Source organism: Ascaphus truei, chromosome 15, assembly GCF_040206685.1.
Source record: "Ascaphus truei isolate aAscTru1 chromosome 15, aAscTru1.hap1, whole genome shotgun sequence".
NCBI classification, from domain to species: Eukaryota; Metazoa; Chordata; class Amphibia; order Anura; family Ascaphidae; genus Ascaphus; species Ascaphus truei.
In genome coordinates, this window is record NC_134497.1 from 8,872,302 (window position 1) to 8,896,561 (window position 24,260).

Here is a 24,260-nt window from a genome sequence, read left to right on the forward strand (position 1 = left end):
AGGGCGAAACGCGTTTGACAAATTTTGGGCATCACAGGCCACCGTATGGAGGAGTTGTAGCTTCATCCGGCTTGGAGGCAGAAACTGCGACTGACGCGCATGCGCATGCGTGAAGGGTGAACACGGAAGCTGCGGCGAGGAGAATGGCAGAGGGAGAGACCTGGTCTGTGCACAAGCACCAGGAGATCCCCCATTGCTGACATATCCTTGCAAAGAAACACCTTAACTGCTGGAGCAGGATCCACACTGACAACCAGGGACTCTGGAGGACGGCCTGTGGAGCCTGGATGCATCCTTCTCAATGCCATAAACTGCTGGCTGTTTGTGAGTTTTCAATCTCTTTTTTAAGTATTTGTTAATAAAATGGTGTTACACTATATTTGCTTTTTTATCCAATTTTGAGGTATCATCAGGAAGTATCCCCTATTACTATTGAAGAAATACTGATTTATGTAAGTGTATTTCCTATCAAGCTTAACCAAAGGTTTTATTGTATTTTAAATACTCCTGATTGTGTTTTTTTTCCTTTATAATTTCATGTGTCCTGGAGTTAAAGTGGAACCACGCGCCGGAGAATCCCTTTTTTCCATGCTTAACTCTCCTCCTGCCTTCCTCGACTCTTTTTCCGCTGTCACAGAGGAGGATGTGTCGCTGCTGATCTCCTCTTCCCCCTCTACCACCTGTCCTCTTGACCCCATTCCCTTCCATCTCCTCAAACCTCAACATTTTCAACTCCTCCCTCTACTCTGCTACCTTTCCCTCCGCCTTCAAACACGCAACAGTTATACCTTCACTCAAAAACAGCACGCTTGACCCTGCCTGTCTCTCTAGCTATCGTCCTGTCTCCCCTGCCTTTTGCCTCTAAACTCCTTGAACGTCTTATATTCTCTCGCTCGCTCCATTTTCTCAACACCTATTCTCTCTTAGAGCATCTACAATCTGGTTTCCTCATGCCATTGAAACAGCCCTCACTAAAAGAACTAATGACCTCCATGCTTCCCAAGACAAAGGTCATTACACTCTACTCATACCCAAGTTCAACCTATGCTAAAATGTAGACGACATTTCAATGTACACAATTCTCCTCCTCTCTTTTAAGACTATACCCCGCTCTGCCTCTCCTTACATCTCAGCCCTAATATCTCCCTATACACCATCCCGACTCTTGTGTTCTGCTCAAGGATGTCTTCTGTCTAGATCTTTTGTATCTAAAGCCCTCTACCAACTGAAACCTTTCTCATTCACTGCCCCCACACCTGGAATACCCTTCCTCTCAATATCCAACTGGCACCCTCTCTCTTCACCTTTCTTAAAAAAAAAAAAACCAAACACCTCTTTAATGAAGCATTTGGGTAGCTCCGCTGGCTGATATACACCTCATATGCACTGACTGTGGCCCCTTTACCATAACACCCTCCTACTTTCTCTGTAAGTTCTCCCTGCTTGCCACTTAGATTGTAAGCTCTTCGAGGCAGGGACTCCTTTTCCTATTGTCTTATTCCTAATGTGTTATACTATTATGTCGCGTGTATTGTAAAGCGCTACGAATCCTCAGGTCAGACCAGGCTGTTAGAAGATTAAGATAAAAAATATGGGGATTTGTATGGGGTTCTCCCAGCTGCGGAACTGCTGCCACGTCTGCGAATAAACGCTCTACATCGCTTTGAGGTGTTTCCTTCCTTTGCTGGACAACAAGTCAAAAGTGACGCACTGTGAGTGCTCATTTGCATGTGATTACCCAGAATCCCTGGCTGCAGTGAAAGCATCGTACGCTAAGAGGTAATGGGGAAAGCAGTTTTATGGACCTGTCTGAGGCATGTGAATGTGCTCACAACGTGGGATTTGTATTTGCTATAAACTCCTCCTCTTCTTCCATGATAATGCAACTCAGCCCTTATCATTCTTCCTCAGTATTATTGCCAAGATCCACCCTTTCCTCTGTCAATCTACTGCTAAAACTCCAATGCCTGCCCTTATCCTCTCCTGTCTGGGTTATTGTAACATGCTGCTAACAGGGCTCCTTGCCTCACAACTTTCTCTACCCAAAAGTCTGCTGCTTGAATAATTTCACGTTCTCCCAAAACAGTCTCTGCTCATCTCCTTAAATCTCTCTCCTGGCTTCCCATCAAATTTTGGATCACCCACAAAGTTCTCCTTCATACCTTTTTAAGGTTTCTCCATTTATCTGCTCCTCCCTACATGTCAGCTTTGATCTCTCGCTATGCCCCTGCTCGTCTCCTGCGCTCTGCCCATAACTGTCTCCTCTCCACCCCTTTCACCTCTACTGCTCTCTCTCACCTTAAACCTATTCCCCCCACTGCCCCTTACCTGTGGAACTCCCTCGCACTCAGTATACGCCAAGCACCTTCTCTCCCCACCTTTAAGTCAAACCTTAAAACTCGCCTCTTAAATGAAGCATCCCAATAGCCCAGACGTATGGCTACTGTCCCACACCCACCGTCACTGCTACCAACCACTTTAGCCAAGCACTGCCATCTACTGCACTTATTCCCTCACCTGCTGTCTCTGTAAGTCTCCCATCATACCACTTAGATTGTAAGCTCTCCGGGGCAGGGATTTCCTTTCCTACGGTCTGATTTTGTGTGTTGCACTCAATGTATTATAATTCCCTGTATTGTTTTGTCTCTCTTGTAAAGCGCTCTGTACACCGTGGGCTCTCTCTCTATATATAAATAAAGATATGCAAAAGTTGAAAGTCGGCAGCACTCACAAATAGAAAAAGGTAATTTATTCTCAATAAATCACCAGGCAGTCAAACAAACTCCAGAGAATCGTACGTTTCAGACCACAAGGTCTTTTCTCAAGCTGAGAGCTGTGGTCTGAAACGTACGTCGCTCTGGAGTTTGTTTGACTGCCTGGTGATTTATTGAGAATAAATTACCTTTTTCTATTTGTGAGTGCTGCGGACTTTCAACTTTTGTATATTTTTTCGATTGGCTGGTGTTCCCTATCCATCTACAAGCACCTGAACTTTTGATAAGTTTACTTGTATTTTTTGTATATTTTGCTTGTTTGAGTGCACCCAGCACTCTTTTTGTTTATAAATAAAGATATACATACATACAAAGGAGGAAGCGATGGCGGCCAAAATAATGAATGTCCTGCAATTATTAGTCCTGGTTACTTGGATGTAGGTGTCAGACAGAAAGTTCCGTGGCACTCAGAGTCACAGAAGTGCCACAGGATGGCGATCTCTTGGTTTGCCGGGTCTATATCCGAGGTGCGTGAGGATTCACAGAGTAACCTGGTTATGTGCACAGACACAACGCTAAAATGTCACGGTTAATGTCACTGGACACTTTTACATTTTCCTCCCTCCTGGTGTGGCTTTTCCTCCCCGAAGCTTTTGCAGTTATCGGTGTGACGGTGGAAATGTTCTTTTGATGGTTAACCCTTGGATGTCACATCCTGGGGCACGGTAACTGTAACACAAATAATAACCAATCTCAACTCCGACAGAATAGTGTAAATCTGGGGGGGAAGCATCTCCAGCGCTCCGTGGGTTAAACTGACTTTAAAATGTGACTTGTCTGCAGCTGATAATCCGGCGTGTGGGAGCATTATGGGGTGGGGGGTGGGGGTCCTCATACCAAGTTGCCTAGATCAGTGATGTATGAAATAAAACTGCCCCCACCCTGAATCGCCGTCTCTGGTCTGTGTCTCCGGAATCCTTTCCACCTGCAATTCCATGTATTTTGGCTGAGAAAGGAAACCCCCTCCCCGCTCCCCAACACACCCTCCCACTGACCACCTCCCCACTTACATGCCCTCACTCCCCACTCACTCATCTCCACTCCCACATTCACCCACCCCCCACTTACCACCTCCCCACTCACCCTGTATTTTTCCTGCCATGTTTAATTAATATATATATATATATATATATATATATATATATATATATATATATATATATATACACTTTACCATTACTTTCCATAATTTACCACTGCCCAATATTATTTCCATGTTGCACCTTCTCCAACAGCCACTTGCAATGCATAACAGCGCCCCCCTCTGACAGAGCAAAGGTGACCCTAATTACAGCACCTGCTCACTTTTTAGGAGGGGAGTTTGCAGTTGATAAGTGCTGCTACGTTACGCCACTGTCTCCTCTCTGGCAGTGACAGGGTTAAAGCCCCCCCCCCCTCTTTACTGTAAATTATTTTAACACTTTCACTGCCCAAATCAGAACATGTGAATTGTGGACATTAGAAACTGTTGAAAAGATACAAAATGAAGATACCTCGCACAGAACATCATTACCCCCAAATCTGGGAATATTTGGGGCGATTGTTTGAGAAGCGCAATACTGTAGGTGTTTTGCATCATTTCCCCCACATAATGGGTGATTTTCTTTTGTTATTGCGAATTTGGATCCGCAGCGGATCGGGCGCGGAATTCAGTGGATCAATCTCTAAAAGGGGCGAATCGCGACACTCAGATTTTAAAAATGATTATTTACCAATGCACTCCGCGGATTCAGCCTTCCCTCCGCGGGGGGTCGAATCCAATGGCGGATTCTGATGATTCCGCGAGGATTGAAACCGACCAAACCCCGTTTGTGGATTTTACACCGCGAAACGGATTTTGGGGGTGAGATCAGCGAAAATCCGGGAAACGGATTTAGGTGGCTTCGCCCACCGGAGGCGTTAAAATATTTACTGGAACATTGGGCCACAGATCTGAAATATATTCACACAGAGAAACAGCTGGCCACTCATATACTGTCCTGTAGATCCCTTGAAATAAACGTATCCTGCCACCCAGTGGACATTCACAGGTACTGCTTTGTAGGATATTTCACTGGGGGTTTGATTATAAAAATGATTGAATGTTTTCGATTTCTACAAACATTGTTTTTGTAACAAACTGGAGGTTTAAAAAAAAAAAATGTTTAACTATTTTATTAAAAATCAAACAAAGCAATCTCCCCCCCCCCCAAAATAAATAAATAAAAATCAATCAAAAAAAGAAGAAATAAGAACGAAGAATGAGCTTTTCTTGGACTTGAAATGCAAAATTATATATATATATATATATATATATATATATATATATATGGTATATATACAGCCAGGGTGACCTGCAACCTAATGCATTACACATAGCAGTGAAAGGGTTAATGTGCATCCCTTGCCTCTCCAGCTGGGGATAAAGGTGACTGCTCATACACGGACTTGTATGAAGATGTTTAGTGTCTTCCCGTGAATGCATTTCCCATAGACCCTCCTGTTGCCAGGAAAAGCTCTCGACGAAGCTTTCAAACCCTCGGTTTCTCTTCACCATGATCAGGCTGGAGGATCAGCGCCCTGCTGGCCCTGAAGGGGTTGTAGTGTCTGCGCCCCTTGGCTGGGGGGTTCATGGTTTCCTTAGTGGGCTCTGCATATACAGAAGACTTCGCTGCCAGAGAAACAGAGTGGTGCTGGCCTCTCTGGCAGTTGAGGGGTTAACATTTCATCCTGTGGCACCCGCTTTAATACGTGGTTTTTATGTTCGATATATATTAGATTACAGTATTGGAAGCGGGGGGTCCTTCAGGGTTGAACGGTGCTAATTTGAGCTCTGGGGACCCTCTGGTTCTCGATATACCTACCGTTTTAGGTGCCTGCATTCTATTCATCACCAGGGGGCAAAAGTTGCCATCAATCCGTGGGCTGATAGGAAGTTGCCACGGATAACCATAGCTGAAAGTAGTGCAGTTCAGCTCCGTGAGAAGCCGGATTGCTGCTTTCATTTTAATTCGGACCAGTCACAGACAAGACACAGCCAGAACTAGGCACTGCCCCATGGTACATTGTTTCAGAAACACATTACAAACTTAGGCCCAGACCTATAGAAGGGGGATAAGCTTTAGCACGCTTGCGGGTAAAGTCGCGCTAACGCTTAGCACCCTTCTACGGATCTGGGCCAGTGGGCCTGGCACATGAGATCATACTTAAGGCCACTTCCAGACCTAGAACATTAGAAGGCAGGAGGCAGGAGGCGGCCGTCTGGGATATGTGATATATGGCTAAATCATACTATATACTTCCTCACTAATCCTCCTGCCTTCTCTTTCCTCAGTAACAGTACACACACTCTGCCGAGAAAATATGCACATAACCCAAGAGGAACATGTGGAGAGCGTCCCACCATCTCTCCTCCCACTGTCCCATCTCAACGCCCCACCATCTCACTTCTCCACCGTCCCATCATCTCATCTCACCGCCCCACTGTCTCACCATCTCATCTCACTGTGCCACCGCCCCATCATCCCATCTCATCTCCCCACCGTCCCATCTCATCTCCCCACGGCCCAACTCACTGCCTCACTCTCACCATCCCATGTCACCGCCCCACAATCCCACCTCCCCACCATTCCGTTTCATCCCCCCATGTCCCATCTCACTGTCCCAAAATCCCATCTCACCGCCCCACCATCCCATCTCAATGCCCCACGTCTCATCATCCTATCTCACCGTCCCATCTCACCATCCCACCTCCCTACCACCCCATCTCACCTCCCCATCATGCCATCTCACCGCCTCACTATCCCATCTCACCGTCCCACAATCCCACCTCCCCACCGCCCCACAATCCCATCTCTCCGTCCAACAGTACCGTCTCACCGTCCCTCAATCCCATCTCACAACCCCACCTTCCCATCTCACCGCTTCATTATTCTGTATCACTGCCCCACCGTCTTACCATCCTATCTCACCACCCCACCTCACCCCCCCACAATCCCATCTCACCTCCCGATCATCCCATTTCATCTCCCCACCATCCCATTTCAACTCCCCACCGTCTCATCTCACCTCCCCATCGTCCCATCTCACTGCCTCACTATCCCATCTCACTGACCCACAGTCCCACCTCCCCACTGTCCAATCTCACCACCACACCTCCCCACCATCTCACCTCCCTACCACCCCATCTCACCTCCCCACCATCCCATCTCTCCGTCCAACAGTACCGTCTCACCGTCCCACAATCCCATCTCACAACCCCACCTTCCCATCTCACTGCCTCACCGTTTCATTATTCTGTATCACTGCCCCACCGTCTTACCATCCTATCTCACCGCCCCACCTCACCCCCCCCCCCCACAATCCCATCTCACCTCCCGATCATCCCATTTAATCTCCCCGCCGTCCCATCTCACCTCACCACCATCCCATCTCACTGCCTCACTATCCCAACTCACCGCCCCACAGTCCCACCTCCCCATTGTCCCATCTCACCACCTCACCTCCCCACCATCCCATCTCACCTCCCACCATCCCATTTCACCTCCCCACTGTCCCATCTCAGCTCCCCATCGTCCCATCTCACTGCCTCACTATCCCATCTCACCGCCCCACAGTCCCACCTCCCCAGAGTCCCAACTCACCACCCCACCGTCCCACACATGGTGCAGAACATCGCAGAGGGTCATGTATGAGGTACAGAAAACCCAAGGTGCTGGTTTTGTGGTGGAGCTGACAAGGACCCTTCCCCTGTGTGGCACATACATGTGGCGTGTGCCCGTTACATAGAGAACAAAAGACATTCATGCAAAAAAAAACAAAGATTCTTTGGAGAGACATTAGGCATAATGCAAATAAATCCAAGCAAAGCCAATGGGCAGAAGGTGTCTGTGGGTGCTGTGAGTGGTGGGGACCCCCAGAAGTCCAGCTGTTCCATTTATTGTCCACTTCCCATTGAGAACCAAATGATAATCAGCTGAATACAAAGCACTGACAACTAGCGTAACCCTTTGTGAGTCGAAACAGTGCAAGGGTTAACATCTTTATCTCAAACGGAGAACCTCTCCAACCCCCCAATAGTTACTTCTCAAACAACCACCAAAGGTGCAACCACAGGAGGGTGACAAACCCTCACTACTGTGTCAGTTTGGGTCACATTATGATCAAAAGGAGTCCGAGGGGTGTCCGTCACCTTCTGGTGCCGGTGTCATGAGCTGCAGAGATTAAGCATACGGAGGTGACCGCATCACGCCAATACACACCGGCAAACAGAGACAAGGAGACGGACACCGCAGAGGGCGCCACACCGCTCATTAAAAGTGTAAACGCTGGTTTGCTTGGGGTATTGTGAGTTGGATACCACTTGTTTTTAGAATTTATTTTTAGGTAAATTGTGTTACACTATGGGTGTTTTGTGCCCTTTCTTTTCTCTCGCTATGTTCTTCTCGTTACCCCCTTGTATGTCTAAAGCCCTCTCCTGCCTTAAACCTCTCTCACAGACTGCCTCACACCTCTTGAGTGTCCCTCCTCTCAATGTACGACTAGCACCCTCTCTACCCACCTTGAAGACCCCGAGAAGGTAAATAGAGACGCTGAGCACCATCTGTACAGAAATAATACACCTTGGTGGGACTCGCCTTTTGACCCGGGTAAGGAGGAGAAAAAAAAAGACACCCTACAAAACGTTCTCTCTCAAGTTGACAATTCCCATCGTTCTCTGTTTACGTTTTGTGCAGCACGGAACTTCCAGGTACTTCTACATCCGTAGGAAGCGCGCACTGCTCGCAGGGGACCTTCCAAACACAACTGGCAGGGGTCAGTGGGAACAGGATGACCGAGCGCAAGGGTCATGCTTGTCTTTTCTCAGTAGAAGGAAGGTGCAGGGAAAGACGTAACATTAGTATGGAACTGATCTGTTCTAATGTAGGTGAAACGCTCAGAAATAAGGTGAATTTCACTGCGGATAGTCTATTTCCGCTTTAATTCCGTTGGATCTCTGACTTATTGTATACATGCTAAACACTGTACAGCTGACCAGGTTGTAGTGTTTCATGATGTCAATTCTCTGCATCCTATCCAGGAGTTAACCATGAGTGCCCTCTTCCCCATAGAACATATTAAGGCAACTGTGTCGTTTTTATACATTTTTTTAATATGCGAAACGCCCTCCATGTTTCTGTGTTTCCGTGTCCATAGTCCGGGTGATGGCGTAAGCGATGTGGCGCGCGGCGCAAACAAAAGGCTGTACCTCAATGAGCACGGCCATAGAGCACGCATGCACGAGAGCGACGAGGCGGCCAAATTTTTGCGAGACGTTTTCGGATTTTGTCGCGTGACGGCCGGGTCACGTGGGCAGCTCGGCCAATGGGGGCAAACGGCTCATGTGACGTCACGGACACGCCTCCAACACGCGCGTCTCTAAACATTTCTCCAGTGTACAGGACTCTAACCCCTCAGGTTTAAGATATAGCGCCATTGAACACGTAGAAATCAAGTGGAGAAGGCGAGATAGAGACTAGAAATCAATCCAAAGAGAGAACTTTTGAATATTTAAACTCAAGACTCTAATACCACTTGGATAGTGTGAGGTAAGGACGCCACTGCGCATGACAAAACTTCACTAGGTCCCGGATGAAAATGCAAAAAACTTTATTGGCACAAGGCATACACCAGGGCTACACCACGATCTCCCCGCCTACGCGTTTCACCCTTAGGAATAGGGCTTCGTCTTGGAGTGGAGAGATGTGGTGCTCCCTGAACATTTATCGTAAAAAAATCCCGCGAAAACGGGTAACAATAATAATTAACCCCTTCATGGAAAAATGCATATACAGTAGCATTAGGAGGCTGTTCATTTCAATGTTGCAAGCATCTTTTTAAAGCACCTTCATGTCAATAGATTAGCCTTTACTTAATATCACTTTGAGTCATTTGTGGTTAGTATATATTTACCTTGTATATATACAGGCTATTTTGTGAATGATATTACCATGCTCATTCATAGCATTGTGCTATATGCATTTTTCCACGAGGGGTTAATTATTATTGTAGTGAAGTTTTGTCATGCGCAGTGGCGCCCTTACCTCACACTATCCGTTCACATCCATTGAAGGCAGCACGAGGACGCTGGAAGACAGAGGTTAGCAGGACCCAGACCGGAGTGGAGATAAAGGTAAGAGTTTACTTTACTACCACTCACATCACTCCGGTCACTCTAGGGTTGCTCACAGCTTCCTCATACCCAGCCAACATGACCCATTGACACAGTGGGGTGCATTGCTGTACAGCTGAAGCGCAGGACAGGTTTCTCTTTCTAATACCACTTGGTCTGAACATTGATATAGAAATTGTCGCCTTCCTCTGATTCTGACTCTTATTCTGTTTTTTATCATTCCAATTTTTTAAAAGAGAATTTTATATAAATAATTTTTTTATAGGATTTTTATATATATTTTTAAAAGCCTTGGAATCATGAGTATAGTTCTTTTCATCAACTGGTACTTTTTTAGCCTAATTGGCGAGTTGGATGTTTGATCTTAAAATATCCTTCTTTCCCTGGGGCCGGGTTATCATTGCAGTTCTTATGATATTAATTGTTGTTTGTATTCTCTACAGAACTCGCAAAGAATAATGTGGGGCTAGTTTTTTAATTAAAAAAATTATTAACAATTTTTTTTTAAAGATATGTCTGTTATTAATATTTTTGGAACAATTGTATTCATATTATGTTTTTGGTAATAGCATTTTTGTGTATAGCCCTGTTAGCTCGATTTAGATGGATGTGTATACAACAGGTGCATAATTAAGTTCTCAGCCCGTTTGGAGGCTTGCCCACAAAGCCTACGGTGATTGGGCAGAGGAAGATATTTCGTATGGAGCAACCAGTGTCCAACCAACTGACTCCAGACGAAGCAAGTGCGAAACGCGTAATCTGTGTGTCAGCTGGAGGAGCGCACGGCACCACGTCAGTGATGTCATCAGCGGGAGGAGACATCCGGGTACTCGGGACTGACTCCCCACCAGTTCCCTGCTACAGATGCCGGGCTGACCCTTAACCCCGCCAGGAACAACTGTTACTCGATCGTGGGACTTTGCTTTGTCTCACTTCCCTGTCAATATTTCAATGCCTAGATTCGAGGCTTAAAACGCGTGTGTGCATTTAGCGTGTGGACATCTGTGTATAATACATGGTGTTTTATTGCCTACACCACCCTGCTGTCTCTCTCGTTTTACATGAAATCATCTTCCTCACATTCTGTGTGTGTGACCCAACTGCAGGCTGTCTACGAGGGAAGAGACATCCCCACGAAATGATGTTCGAAGAACCCCTTCACGTGTGAGATTTAACCTGTCATTTATTTGTCACTTTGCACCATATTGCACCATATTGCACTTTATTCCTGTTGCCAGCGCTCCCGTTTTCTTTTCCACGGCTTCGTTTAGATCCTGTAGGAGGATCCTATGAGGGTTGAGTGAAGGCAACTGATTATATATCGCCTTATTTACACTATATATCACTGTCTAAATTGCTACCGTATTGCACAGCACTATTTTTTATTATCATTCATTTATTTGAGCACTTCATTAAGTGAACACTTAGAACACCAGGTCAAAATCGGTTTTCCATTAACTGCATCGGAGCTTCATGAATATCGCCGTAAATGCTTTTAGGAATAAGCAGTAAATGAGCATTAATCGTGTAGATGTGTTGTAGTTGTAATTCCTTTTAGGGAACCAACATAAGAGTTCTCCATAGATAAAGAAGAGAACTGTGAGGTTTGGAAAACTCTATACACGTGAAGAAGAGACCTGTGAGGTTTGGAAAGCTCTGTACAGGTGAAGAAGAGACCTGTGAGGGTTGGAAATCTCTGTACATGTGAAGAAGAGACCTGTGAGGTTTGGAAAGCTCTGTACATGTGAAGAAGAGACCTGTGAGGTTTGGAAAGCTCTGTACATGTGAAGAAGAGACCTATGACGGTTGGAAAGCTCTGCACATGTGAAGAAGAGACCTGTGCGGTTTGGAAAGCTCTGTACATGTGAAGAGGAGACCTGTGAGGGTTGGAAAGCTTTGTACACATGAAGAAGAGACCTATGAGGGTTGGAAAGTTCTGTACATGTGAAGAGGAGACCTGTGAGGGTTGGAAAGCGTTGTACACATGAAAAAGAGACCTGTGAGGGTTGGAAAGTTATGTAGAATAAATCTGTGAGGTTTGGAAAGTTTTGTACAGTATAACGCCATCTATGAAGAACTCATGTTTGTCCACTAAAGGGTTTCGCACCCTACAACAAATCTACACTTCTCCAGGACCTATAAAGGTACTAGAACTTCGTAGTACATACAAGATGTAAACGAATAGAACACTGATTACTTATTCCCATCTCGTGCAAGGGTTAGGAAATATCACTCTAATGCGAATCGGAGTCTATATAAGAGAGGACACGTGTGCCCCCCACCTTCCCACTGTTACAGGCTGCGAATGTCGTTTATCTTTGCTAGGCTGTTCCACTGATGAGCAGCTGCTAATTGCAAAACCCGACTGGAGAGGTGCAGTCATGGCCCTGTTTTGCAGCTATTAAATGCACAGTCAACACAGCAATATTTTAGTGACCCCCTTTGCTCACAAATAACACTCACTTGCCCTCCAAATTCCATGACGTGGTTGCACCTTTGAGAGAGGAGGTGGATGTGGAGACCCTGTGCTGCCCCCTGGGCACATGGGTGGTTACCCAGTGTCTCCACTAGTCTCAATATACCACGTGCAACCCTTTACTTGCTGCCTGACCATCCCATGTCACCAAAAGGTCCCTCCCCCGTGACTGACCTCGGGGGCGGCCCGCAAGGGGTGCAGAGATCAGAATCTGTGTCTGACTCCCCCTCAGCGATGTAAGGACGGGCCTTGGTGGACGGGACAGGACCCACTACAGCCCCATTGTTCTGCACCTCCAGGTTCTCCTTGGACTGGGAGATGCTAAAGCCACTGAACGAACGTTCTAGCTCCTCGTGGTCCACAGAAGGGATGGAGATGGAGGTGTCACTGTCCCTTAGGGCCGCGGAATCCCGAGGTTTGGCCGACCCTTCCTCGTTTCTCTCACTCTTGCCGCCTCCCATCCTGCTGCCTCCATATGCAGAAAGCGAGCGCTCATGTGAGGGCGGGGGAGGGATTCTCACCAGGGATCCGGGATCACCCACCGGGGAAGAGCCGTGGCTGTGACGGTGGTACGGCTGCTGCTGCCATGATGTGGAGGGAGGGCAGTGGGTTGTGGGTGTCTCCGGGGCAGGAGGAGCACTGAAGTTCTTATGACCCATGGAACTGGTAGAGCGGATAATCTTGGTGATACAGCTGTTCTTTTCCACCTGCTCCCGGGTGTCCTCTGGGCTGTGATATGGGGGAGCTGGCTCGGGGTCCTTGGCCCCAAAGTAAGCCTCAGTTTCGGAGGGGGCGATTCCCATCCTCTGCATGTAGATGTTCACGAGGAAGTCAAGCTTCTTCTCCATTGAGAGCACCTGCAAGAAGCACAGGGGTTAAGATCTCCTCTTGAACACCAGTGACAGGTCCTGCCAGTCAAGGCAAAGAAACGTTTGCTTCATGTACAGCCTCATTTTTGCACTCTGGGGCTCCAAAACGTTATACCCCTGGCTACTAGTGTACTAATATTACTTACACTTCGCTGCATTCATCCATATATATTTATAACATTGATACCAATTTCAGCCGGTCAGGAGAGTAGAATATTCTCACACTAAAGGGTTAGAAGACCAGCAATCCAGGAATCACAGTTTGGGAAGTAAAGCTGAGCTGCTGGGTTGGAGGTCACATACATTCCCTTTAATCGAGGGCTATTAACAAGCAATTAGCTCTTCTAAAATGTATATTTTTAAATGCCCGTCCAGGATTGTTCACTCTTGCAGAACCATCACAACGCAATTTACCTTCTCCTTGCCAGACATGAATCTGAAGTTGTTGGGATACCCCATTGGAACAAACAGCCGTTATGACCTTCCACCCCATGTACCAGCATTGTTGCATCTTAATTATCTCTTTCAGTGCTGCATTGCAAGTGAACTTCTGAACTGAGTGGGTTAAAGCCACTGTCGCTGTGCAGTCTTGCCAACCTCTACTAAACCTCTATGTCACTGGTAGAAAAAGATGTGTCTCACCTGCTTCTCCACCTTCCCTAGCCTCCCCATCATACTGGGGTCCTCCGGCATCTCAGCATCAGTTGCCCCCTTGGCCCGGTCTTTGTCTGTGATGGAACCTCCTCTTCCCACAATCTGGTCCACTCTACCAGAAACACAAAAAAGCCCAAAGATGCCCAAGAGTTAGTCATGTACCAGGGCAAGTTTCTGCTCCAGTGAAGGAAATGCCTCTCTTTTTTTTCTTAACTCAAGAGCAGTCCAATACCAAGAGACGCTTTAGCACCAGGAGCCCTCTATGTTAAAAGCTGCAAAATGTTTCATCATAGAGGACCTACCTCCAGGTATCTGGAGCCCATTACCTGTGAAGTTTAAGGGGGTCTCCCAGTCATGCTATGAAGAGTTAAACAAGAGTGCATTGGCTTAATCATTATTTGGGGTAGAAAGAAGAGGTCCCAGCATGTTCAGTCTGTCCTTTTTAAATGCTGGTAACGCAGACAGAAGGCACCAATGGCCCAAAGATTCTGTCCCTCCTACTGCATGGTGACATAGTGACACAGAGAGAAGTCCCCCATGGCCCAGCTGTGTCTGTTCCTCTCAAAGACAGGCTGGGATTTATTAAACTCAGGTAACCGGTATCGGAGCTCAATCTGCCGTTATCTGCCATTGAGTTCAGTTAATGCAGGATTTCGATCCAATATCCCTTCTTGGAGAGTAATTAATGTTCCCCTTTGTGTGAGGATGATGCAGCCTTTGGAACTCACCGATGGGTGAGCCGAGAACATTGTAAGGTGCCAGTGAGAAGCAGAGCAGAGCATTTCCAATGCTGAGCTCTATTCCTGACTTGGGTAACAGCAGCTCATGTTTAACTCTTTCAGCACAGGCTCCCAGGAGTGTTTATGGGAACCTTCCCTTGATTTTTCACTTTGCGCTCATTACATATGTGTGATGCTCGGATGCAGCTGGGCTCCCCCCCCCCATACCCCCCAGTCAGCGTGACATGTGTGATGGGGATACGTGCATTGAATAGGGGAGAGGAAGGAGATAGAATGGAGAGGACACAAACAGTGACAGCAGAGACGATGAGCAGCCATGATACTGCACGGCAAAAAGCAGCAGGCAACACCTGCCCTGTCACTCCGAGAGGGACTAACGGGGAAAAATAAAGCATTTGTTTAACCCACGGTGCACAGAAAAGCATTCATTACCTTACCTCCCCTTCACCACGTTTACTAACAATTAGGTTGGGATATTTTTGTGGCCTTCACCGACCATGCACTGTCCTGCCGTGTGCAATGCCAGGTATATAAAGATGTACTTTCATGTCCCGAGTTCTACCTTTCAGTCCAGTACAAAAGAAAGATTCAACTAGAGATGGGGGAATTGTTTGGCGACATTTGAATTTGCCGCTTGTATGGCTTTTCTTTGTAGCTTGGGTTTAAAAAGTGACATTCGCCTAGCTTCGTGTATATGTAAAACCGGCGGCCACCACTGCACATTCGATTGCGAATGTTTATACGCTCGATTCGCCCAGATGTTCCCTGAAATATGGGTTTTGCTCGAGGGAGAGAGAGTGGAAGAAAGAGAGAGTGGAAGAAAGAGAGAGAGTGGAAGAGAGAGAGACAGTGGAAGAGAGAGAGAGAGAGTGGAAGAGAGAAAGAGAGAGTGGAAGAGAGAGAGTGGGAGAGAGAGAGAGAGAGAGAGAGAGAGAGAGAGAGAGAGAGAGAGAGAGAGAGAGAGAGAGAGAGTGGAAGAGAGAGAGAATGGAAGAGAGAGAGAGTGGAAGAGAGAGAGAGAGAGAGTGGAAGAGAGAGAGTGGAAGAGAGAGAGAGAGTGGAAGAGAGAGAGTGGAAGAGAGAGAGAGTGAGAGAGAGAGAGTGGAAGAGAGAGAGAGAGTGGGAGAGAGAGTGGAAGAGAGAGAAAGAGTAGGAGAGAGTGGAAGAGAGAGTGTGGAAGAGAGAGGGGGAGAGAGAGTGTGGAAGAGAGAGATTGGGAGAGAGAGTGTGGAAGAGAGAGTGTGGAAGAGAGAGTGTGGGAGAGAGAGTGGGAGAGAGAGAGAGTGGGAGAGAGAGAGAGTGGGAGAGAGAGAGAGTGGGAGAGAGAGAGTGGGAGAGAGAGTGGGGGATAGAGAGTGGGGGAGAGAGAGTGGGGGAGAGAGATGGAGAGAGAGATGGAGAGAGAGAGACGGAGAGAGAAAGAGAGATGGAGAGAGAGATGGAGAGAGAGATGGAGAGAGAGGGGGAAAGTGGGAGAGAGAGTGGGAGAGAGAGAGTGGGTGATAGAGTGGGGGGAGGGGGAGACTGGGAGTGAAAGGGTGGGAGAGCACTGGGGACTATATTAAAATATGTCTCTCTCCCATATTTCAGGGTCTGGAACTTCTGGGTGAATCGAATGTCTCACAGATTCGGAGGCGGATGTTATAATATTCGTGTAAAGGGAAAATACCGGCGGTTTCAGGAGCATTCGTCCGAATGTTTAAAATGTCCCAACAGCCTACGAATATCCGTCTGCAAATGGAATTTTGTTCAGAAGCCTGCAAAGAATTTGTGGCACGAAGTTGGACACATTTGCCCATCTCTAGATTGAGCTGCATTGAGAGCCCAGTGTATGACCACAGTAATACCCTTGTGAAGGGGTAATGGGGATCCAGATTCCCTGATTTCCTCCTTTCATGGACATATATAAAGTAGCGTTACTAGCAAAAGACCAAAACAATAGGAGTCTTGCATAGCATTGTAACGGAAGGACTGGTGTTCTTGTCCATGGTGCTGAATGTTGTCACATTACAACGCTCGGCTGTTTGTGTTCACATTTCTCTCAACTTCTTCTTCCCTGACCCACCGCCGTCTTGACGCCGGGACAATTAGCCGCCGGCCGTTTCGCCACCAAGGTAACCCCCCAACCTTACCCCTTCCCCTAAAATCCCTAATTTTAACCACTAATGCTAATCTTAACTCTAAAAACCTTAACCCTGTACCCTAACCCTCTAACCTTATCCGTTACCCTAAAATCCCCTAACCTTAATCCCTAATGCTAATGTTAGTCAACTCTATAAAGCTTAACCCCCTTACCCTAAACTCCTAACCCCTTACCCTAACCCTCTAACCTTACCCCTTTTCTTAACCCTCTAACCTTACCCCATTACTGTAACCCTCTAACCTTACCCTAAAATCCCCTAACCTTAATCCCTAATGCTAATGTTAGTCAACTCTATAAAGCTTAACCCCTTACCCTAAACCCCTAACCTTACCCCTTTCCTTAACCCTCTAACCTTACCCCCTTACTCTAACCCTCTAACCTTAACCCTGTAACCTTACCCCCTTACCCTAACCTTACCCTAAAATCCCCTAACCTTAACCCCTAATGCTAATGTTAGTCTTGGCGCTAAAAACTTTAACCTCTTACCCTAGCCCCTTAACCTCTTACCTAACCCTACCTTAAAATCCCCTAACCTTACCCTAAAGTTAACCCCTAATGCTAATCACTTATCTTAAGGGCAGAATGGACGGTGGCTGACTGTCCTTGGCAGTGGCGGCGGTGGAAGGTCCCATTCCATCACTGACAGAGAGTGGATGCAGTAAGTCCACAGACTGACATACCTATTCAACGAAAATATGTGGAACAGGCCACAATACAATCATTGCAGTGTGTACAACATGAATTAAAACCTGGACTTCTTAAGCACAGGACTCACTAGGGAAGTAACCTTATTTTGTAAAGTTTTGCTGGTACAGAAGCACTGCTTAAAGCCTCAGAGGAAGAGACGTTTCTTAGCCTAATACCCTCAGTGCAGTATACCCAAGATAATAACTATGCACAATTCTGTCCTATTGTGAGACCCAATGCATGTCTGGCATATACAGATGTAGCTAGCTTTATTTGACCAACTCATAATGCAGAATATCACAGAATATTGCACCAGAACATGCCAGCAATAACCCTGGGTACATCTGGATGTCTCATATCATTTAGTCCCAATCCATTGCCAACAGGTTTCCAAGAAAAACAGATCCATGGCTGCTAGTGAATGATCTAACTAATGTATCAAACGTGTATCAAATAAACATGTCCACTTTGGGGTTAAAGTGATTGCAAGTTGGAAGTTGATGCATTGTTAACTTAGCATTAACACCTGAACAAGGTGTTAAGAGTCATATAGAGTCAGGAAGGAATGTATTTTTCCCCTTATGGGATATCATTAGATGATGTGTCACTGGGGTTTTTTGTTTGCTTCCTCTGGATCAATATACTGTAAGTACGGATATAGGATAAAGTATCTGTCGTCTACATTTAGCATAAATTGAACTTCACTGACGTATGTCTTTTTTTCAACTTTATGTAACTATAAAACAATATAACTATATACAATGTGCAGCTTTTCGCATCAATGGTTAAGGCTGCTCTGTGCTGATTTTGAGGAGTAGAAGTTAATCCGTTACGGGGTGGGGTTCATCAACTTCATTTTAGGGAAGCTACAGCAGCAAGAAAACATGACAATACTTTTTTTATCAGCCACGATGCCACCTCTGTCATGCTGCATTAAACCACATGCTCGCATGCAAAACAATGTATCACCCCAGCGCAGAAAATCCCCATCAGCAGACTCATAGCCACAAAGAAAAGAAAGGATGCTTTTTTTTTTTTCTCCCCTTGATGCAGCTCAGACACTTTAGCAAACCCCTTTCACCCACGTGTGAGAAGCACAGACCACAGGAATAGGAGTCGCGACAGAACTGGCCTTAAATCATCCAACAGTTATACGTAGTTTGTCGCACTGCCAAAGGTTCGCCAGCGTCTAGATGCCATCACATACCGAGGTGTGGAAGGGGTTTACCATCAACAAAATGAAATAAAAGAAGTCCAAACAAAGAGGCATTTTGGTGAATCCTAACCTAGGAGAGTATTGGGGTGATTCTTTGGTAGAGTGCATTGATCCTTTGGTTGGGTACTTCTTATGCCGGGGTGTTGAAGGGGGTGGGGCACCCACAATCATATCTATCCTGGCAAAGTAAATAGAAAAAAAAAACACCAGCAAAATGCATAATGAAGCAACATGGGGGTAAAGAAGGAAAGGAAAAGAGTCTGAAAATATATTCCACCGGGCCGAGTTCAGCTGGCTCTCGGGTGTAGGTTCAGATTGCCATGAAAACATCAGTCACCAAACATTAGAGGCTAGGAGCATTGGAATATATTTGCATATATGTATGTGGCAATATCCTTGTTGGAATACTGGATATAAAACAACATATATTCCTATGAATAGCAGTGAGCAAACACTGTGATGTAGTCGAGTACAGGGAGGGGTTGTCTATTATGGTGAAGGAGGGGAGTGTCAGAGTTGGACATATTAAACCAGGACAAGGACAAAGACACAATATGACACAATAGAGACATATCAGACACAAGACACGTTATCACACACACACGCATGCCAGTGTGTACTGGGTGCTGAAACTGGTTCTCTGTGTACAGAACACTGACAATAAAACTAATCTGTTTCCATGAGTCAGGTCTAGTCCTAAAGTCCCTCAAAATTAACCTACACCCTACACCTAGTTCCTGTACTCACTAAAACTTAAGCTGACAAGCTGCTCTGTGCTGTGCTGTAACATGTAAACTGGCTAGTTTAAGGCAAGTTTTAGAATACTTGTTGCCTCGTCTGTAAGTGTATATGGCTGGATGGAGTGTAAAGATGTTACAAGGCTGCTTACCCAGTAATTGTGATGTGCAAAAGGGTATGAAAGAATCATCCATGGGATAAACAGATTATTGCAGATACTGTTTGAAGAACTCCACAGTGATAAGAGAAGGCAGGGTATACATTAGAATAGCCAATAACAATACATAACTGTAATTGAAGTATTTTCACAGTTTTGTAACACAGCCTTGTAATATAAAACATTTTATGTTCTTTGGAGCTTTCTCAGAATCTCTCTTGTACAGTATTTCACAATTAATGTACTTGCTGTGGAGTCACAATTCCTTTTACATTTGGAAAAACCCCAAAGTATGGTCTAAGCTGCCACCCAGAAACGTAATGCTGGGTTCATGTGTAAGCCACTAACTCAACTTCTAACACTAACTTTCACCCAAGCATTGTTCCAGTGACTAGGCTCCCATTATCATGTGCTGCTGTATCTGCACTGTTCTCCTTTTCTAGATGCTGCTAGTAATACACCAGACCATCATAAGCCACAGTAGTCCATCTGAGACCATTGTATGGAGCAGCTCTGTTATTACTCAGTTTCCACACCCTCATACACTCTGGCATGCACTTACTAGCACAGTAACCACATGTGAGGAGCTGATCCTGACAGTGTAAGTGATGGGCAGCTCAGCAGACGTTTGGGTCCATCCATCGTGTGGTCCTCGACTTAAACACAGCAATGCATTCTGGGAGCTGGACCTCAGACCAGATGGACCTTACTGAATTTCTGTCTTAACTCATTCACCCCTGAAGGGGTATGCAGCGCACTGAAATATGGTCCCCCCCAGGGGCTGAAGAGGAAACCAGCACTTTCACGCAGCTCCCAACAGAACACGACTTTACTCAAAGATTAATGACATATTACCCAATGGCTCATGAAATTCCTCCATGTAGATGCATGGTGTTTGTGACTAAACATGTGATGGTAATGTGTTAGTCTGACCACTTTCCCTATCATAATATATTAAGCATTACCATCATATTGTACATGTGTTGTAATATGTTGCAATACCTTATGATGTCATAATGGCCAGTGACAGAGATGACGACTGAATGTGTGTGTTTGTATAAGTATGCGTGTGCAGTACATAGAAGGAAGAGTTTGAGAGGCTGGGAGGATTCCTTGCCTGGACTGCAGATTTTTGATCCGGGACAGCATGTCCAGATGTCCGGCTGAGTACTGCTCTATCACATCCATCACGTCGTAGGGTCGGAGGCTCTCTTTGAACTTCCGTTTGGATACCATAAATCGCATGATGCTGGTAGGGGGGGAAACCATGTCAATAGACATCAACCCATCTCACACCAAAAGCACAGAGCGCACTAGCGTCAGCCACTTGACCCCGTGCATCAGTCAATCGATCCTGTTGACCAATTGCTACTGAAGAAGCTAAGCATTAGCAAATCGTGTCATGCTGAATTACAGGAGGCTCCTGGTTCTAAATTCCATTAGAATAGAAGCTAACAAGAGTTTGTTACATAAAGTAGTTGCAGGAAGCACTGGCACATATTGGAATACGGTTAGCAGCAGAAAACTCTCATCGGTTTAATGTCCTCTTAATGCCACTCATATTTACAGATTAAAATTGTGAAATATTTCGGCAAGACCGTCTAGACTTTGTATTTGCCCCACAAGTGGAATATCAAATACCTGCAATATTGGTCTTATTGGACCTCCTCCATTCTACACATATTCTATTGAATGACCTCATCCAGGGGAAAGATATAGCCCAGGCGAAACCTTGGGGCCCGTGCTCTTGCGGGTCCCACTCAGGGTCGCTGGCAGGGGGAGAGCCGAGACATTTGGCCGAGCAGTCTAGCCGATGACCTCAGAAGTTAGGGCCCCCTTGCTACTCCAGGCTCCATAACAGCCACTTGCCAGCTGGATCGGGAGCTGGGACCAGTGAGAGGGGAGGGGAGGTTTGCAGAGAGCAGGCAGCAGAGGCTGGGGGGGGGATTGCTGAGAGCAGGCAGCAGAGGCTGTGGGGGTGGGAGAGAGAGCAGGCAGCAGAGGCTGGGGGGGGGGGGGGGGTGGCAGAGAGCCGGCAGAAGAGGCTGGGGGAGGGGGTTTGTAGAGAGCAGGCAGCAGAGACTGGAGGCGGAACTGAGGCAGAGAGCTGCAGAGTGCTGCCCACCACTGCACGCCATGACACCAGAGGCAGGAGTTACCATGTGCTTCTGTGGAAAGGTATGCTGTGAGTATTTGTGTGTCAGTTTGCTTTGTGTTTGTATGTCAGTTTGTTGTGAATGTGTGTGTGTCAATTTGTTGTATGTGTTTCAGTCTGTCAGTGTGCTTCAGTGTGTCAGTATGCTGTGTGTGTTTGTGTGTAAATTTTTCAGTTACAGTTTGCTCTGTCAGTGTGCTGTGTGTGATTCAGTGTCTGTCAGTGTGCTGTGTGTGCTTCAGTGTCTGTCAGTGTGCTGTGTGTGATTCAGTGTCTGTCAGTGTGCTATTTGTGCCTCAGTGTCTGTCAGTGTGCTGTGTGTGCTATTTGTGCTTCAATGTCTGTCAGTGTGCTGTTTGTGATTCCGTGTCTCAGTGCAAGCAATTCAGGTAACACGTGATAGTGTTTTTATTAGAGCATTTTTTTCAATAGTTTGTGTCATTGTTTACACAATTGTCTCTTGTTAACGGTATTAAAGGAAGAAGTTACTGGGCAGTATACTGTACACCAGTGTTTTTCAACCATGTGTGTGCGGGAGGGGGGGGGGGTTATTGTAGTGTGCGTGTAGGTGGTTATTCTAATTTGTGTATGGGGGGGGGGTACTGTGTGTGTGTGTGGGAGGGGGGGGGGGGAAATTGTATGTGTGTGGCCAGGGAGGGGAGGATTGAGGGAGCTGTATTGAGTGTGGAAGGGGGGCGGGGGGGGGGGGTTACTGAGTGATAGCCGAGGGGGGGGGGGAAAGAATGTGGGAGGAAAAAGGGGGTAGTGAGGGAGGGGGTGTAAGAGGGGGGAGAGAAATACATGAGGAGAGAGGGGTGAATAGAGGAGAATGAGGTGGTATTAAATCAGGGGGGGGCTCGCAGGGCTGCCAACACGCTGGGGGGGGGGTGGCGGGGGGCCGATGGAAACTCCTGAATCTACGGAATATGTTCACTCATAACGGGGGCCCTGAATTTGTCCAGCTATGCCACTGACCTCATCAGAAAATGGTACCTCTTCTCCTGCCACTGTAACTCACCACACAGCTCGCACAGAGGCCTTCAGCCCAGGAGTCAGATCATCCGTCATAAATTCACAGTTGCAGCTCTTGTTATCATCAGGAACATCCTCCCCCGGGAGACTTGCTTCTGGGGGGAGACACCTCCCATTAATCAGTTCAAAAGTGAAAGCAGGTCCTAGAACCTTCCTCTGGTGTGATAAGCGGGGTTTCACACACGGGAGGCCGGGGGACTGAACGGAAGATGGGATTCCAAGCAATCCCGTATGTGAGATACCCTGTAACCAACTACGAGGAAGGAACTACTAACCATATGAACCCATCACAAATCCAGGTCTCAGGTTCTGGAAAACGAAATGTGCACATTACAAGGAAAACAGATCTTCCCTTAGTCTACTGCTAATATGATTTTGACAAGAACCTTCTGGTGAAAATATGTAACAATAGGGATAATACATATGTTTGCAAATATACTGATAGACTATACCGGCAAGAGCCCAGTGTTTGCGGGATTCATAAAGTGTAAGATGAATACTTTGACCCTTCACAGAATGCTCTCATGGTTTAGCAATGGTTGTACAAAATCTACCCACCTGTGTAAAAAGGTGCAAGGTGCAATTCTGGGCAAACCATTGTGTAACCAAATGTAACAAGTCTATAAATGTGTCAAAGAAGAAATGGCATACAGTACTGCTTCCATGGAATTGTTTCTTCCGATTCATCTTGTGCAGTTTTCATGCCCCAGAATTGCACCAGTTTTCTTGATACATAATATAATATACATACAGTATATGGGTTACTGTATTCTGACTTCAGGACCTGTGCAGTGTTTATACGAACGACGACTCCACATTCACATAATTCTCTCACCTTCAGAATTTTGACGGGATGCTGATCCCTTGATTCGGAAGGCCTGGCGTGAGCGACCACGGTCCCCAAAGCTCCAGCTCTTGGTCACTTTGCTGGGACTGTCCTCAAGGCTCTGGTCAGCGCTGGGGGAGCGTCGCACCCCTTGAGACTGGGGGGAGCCTTTGCCTTTAGATGAAACACTTCGGGGGCTGGAGAAGACCCGCTCTTTGAGGCTGACCTTCTGGCTGTTGAAGAACAGACAGAGACGCTAGGCAATGGGTCAAAACTCCTGTGCAAGAATGCTGCGGTGAGAGGTCCCGATGATCCAAAACTCAACATGATGCGGAAAAGCGGTATCATTAAACTCACCACGAGCTTGGGCTGGGCCTAGAATCAGCACTGGAGAAATAAGACCTGCATGACCCTACCTCCCTTTAGCCTTCTTCAGTCCCTCTGCTGCTAATATGTTGCAAACACCATTGTTAGTAAAAGCCTTCAATGTGTTTGCATGGCAAATAAACAATGGAATATGAATGATTTCACCTTCAACTATGGGGGTAATCCCTCAGTTTATTCATCCCATAAACATGTGCTTAAAATATTATCAAAACATTAATTAAATATGCATGCTCTGTTATCCCTGATAAAGGTGCTT

General features: G+C 46.4%; 1 protein-coding gene across 8 annotated transcripts in view; it reads right to left on the reverse strand.

The window, feature by feature from the left end:
- Positions 1-9,802: 9,802 nt before the first annotated feature.
- The window catches only part of KCNQ2 (potassium voltage-gated channel subfamily Q member 2), a 60,182-nt gene continuing 45,724 nt past the window's right edge, over positions 9,803-24,260 (reverse strand). For 3 of the 8 annotated variants that reach the window (XM_075571502.1, XM_075571499.1, XM_075571500.1), the window contains 6 exons: positions 23,627-23,850; positions 22,778-22,883; positions 20,722-20,853; positions 18,780-18,887; positions 13,912-14,035; positions 9,803-13,257 (listed from right to left, as the gene is read on the reverse strand). In XM_075571502.1, the coding sequence (XP_075427617.1) occupies positions 12,520-13,257; positions 13,912-14,035; positions 18,780-18,887; positions 20,722-20,853; positions 22,778-22,883; positions 23,627-23,850 (1,432 nt within the window). In that variant the 3' untranslated portion in view covers positions 9,803-12,519. Of the gene's footprint in view, positions 13,258-13,911; positions 14,036-18,779; positions 18,888-20,721; positions 20,854-22,777; positions 22,884-23,626; positions 23,851-24,260 lie in introns of those variants that run through there. The other 5 variants (XM_075571506.1, XM_075571505.1, XM_075571498.1 and 2 more) reach the window with 4 other exon arrangements.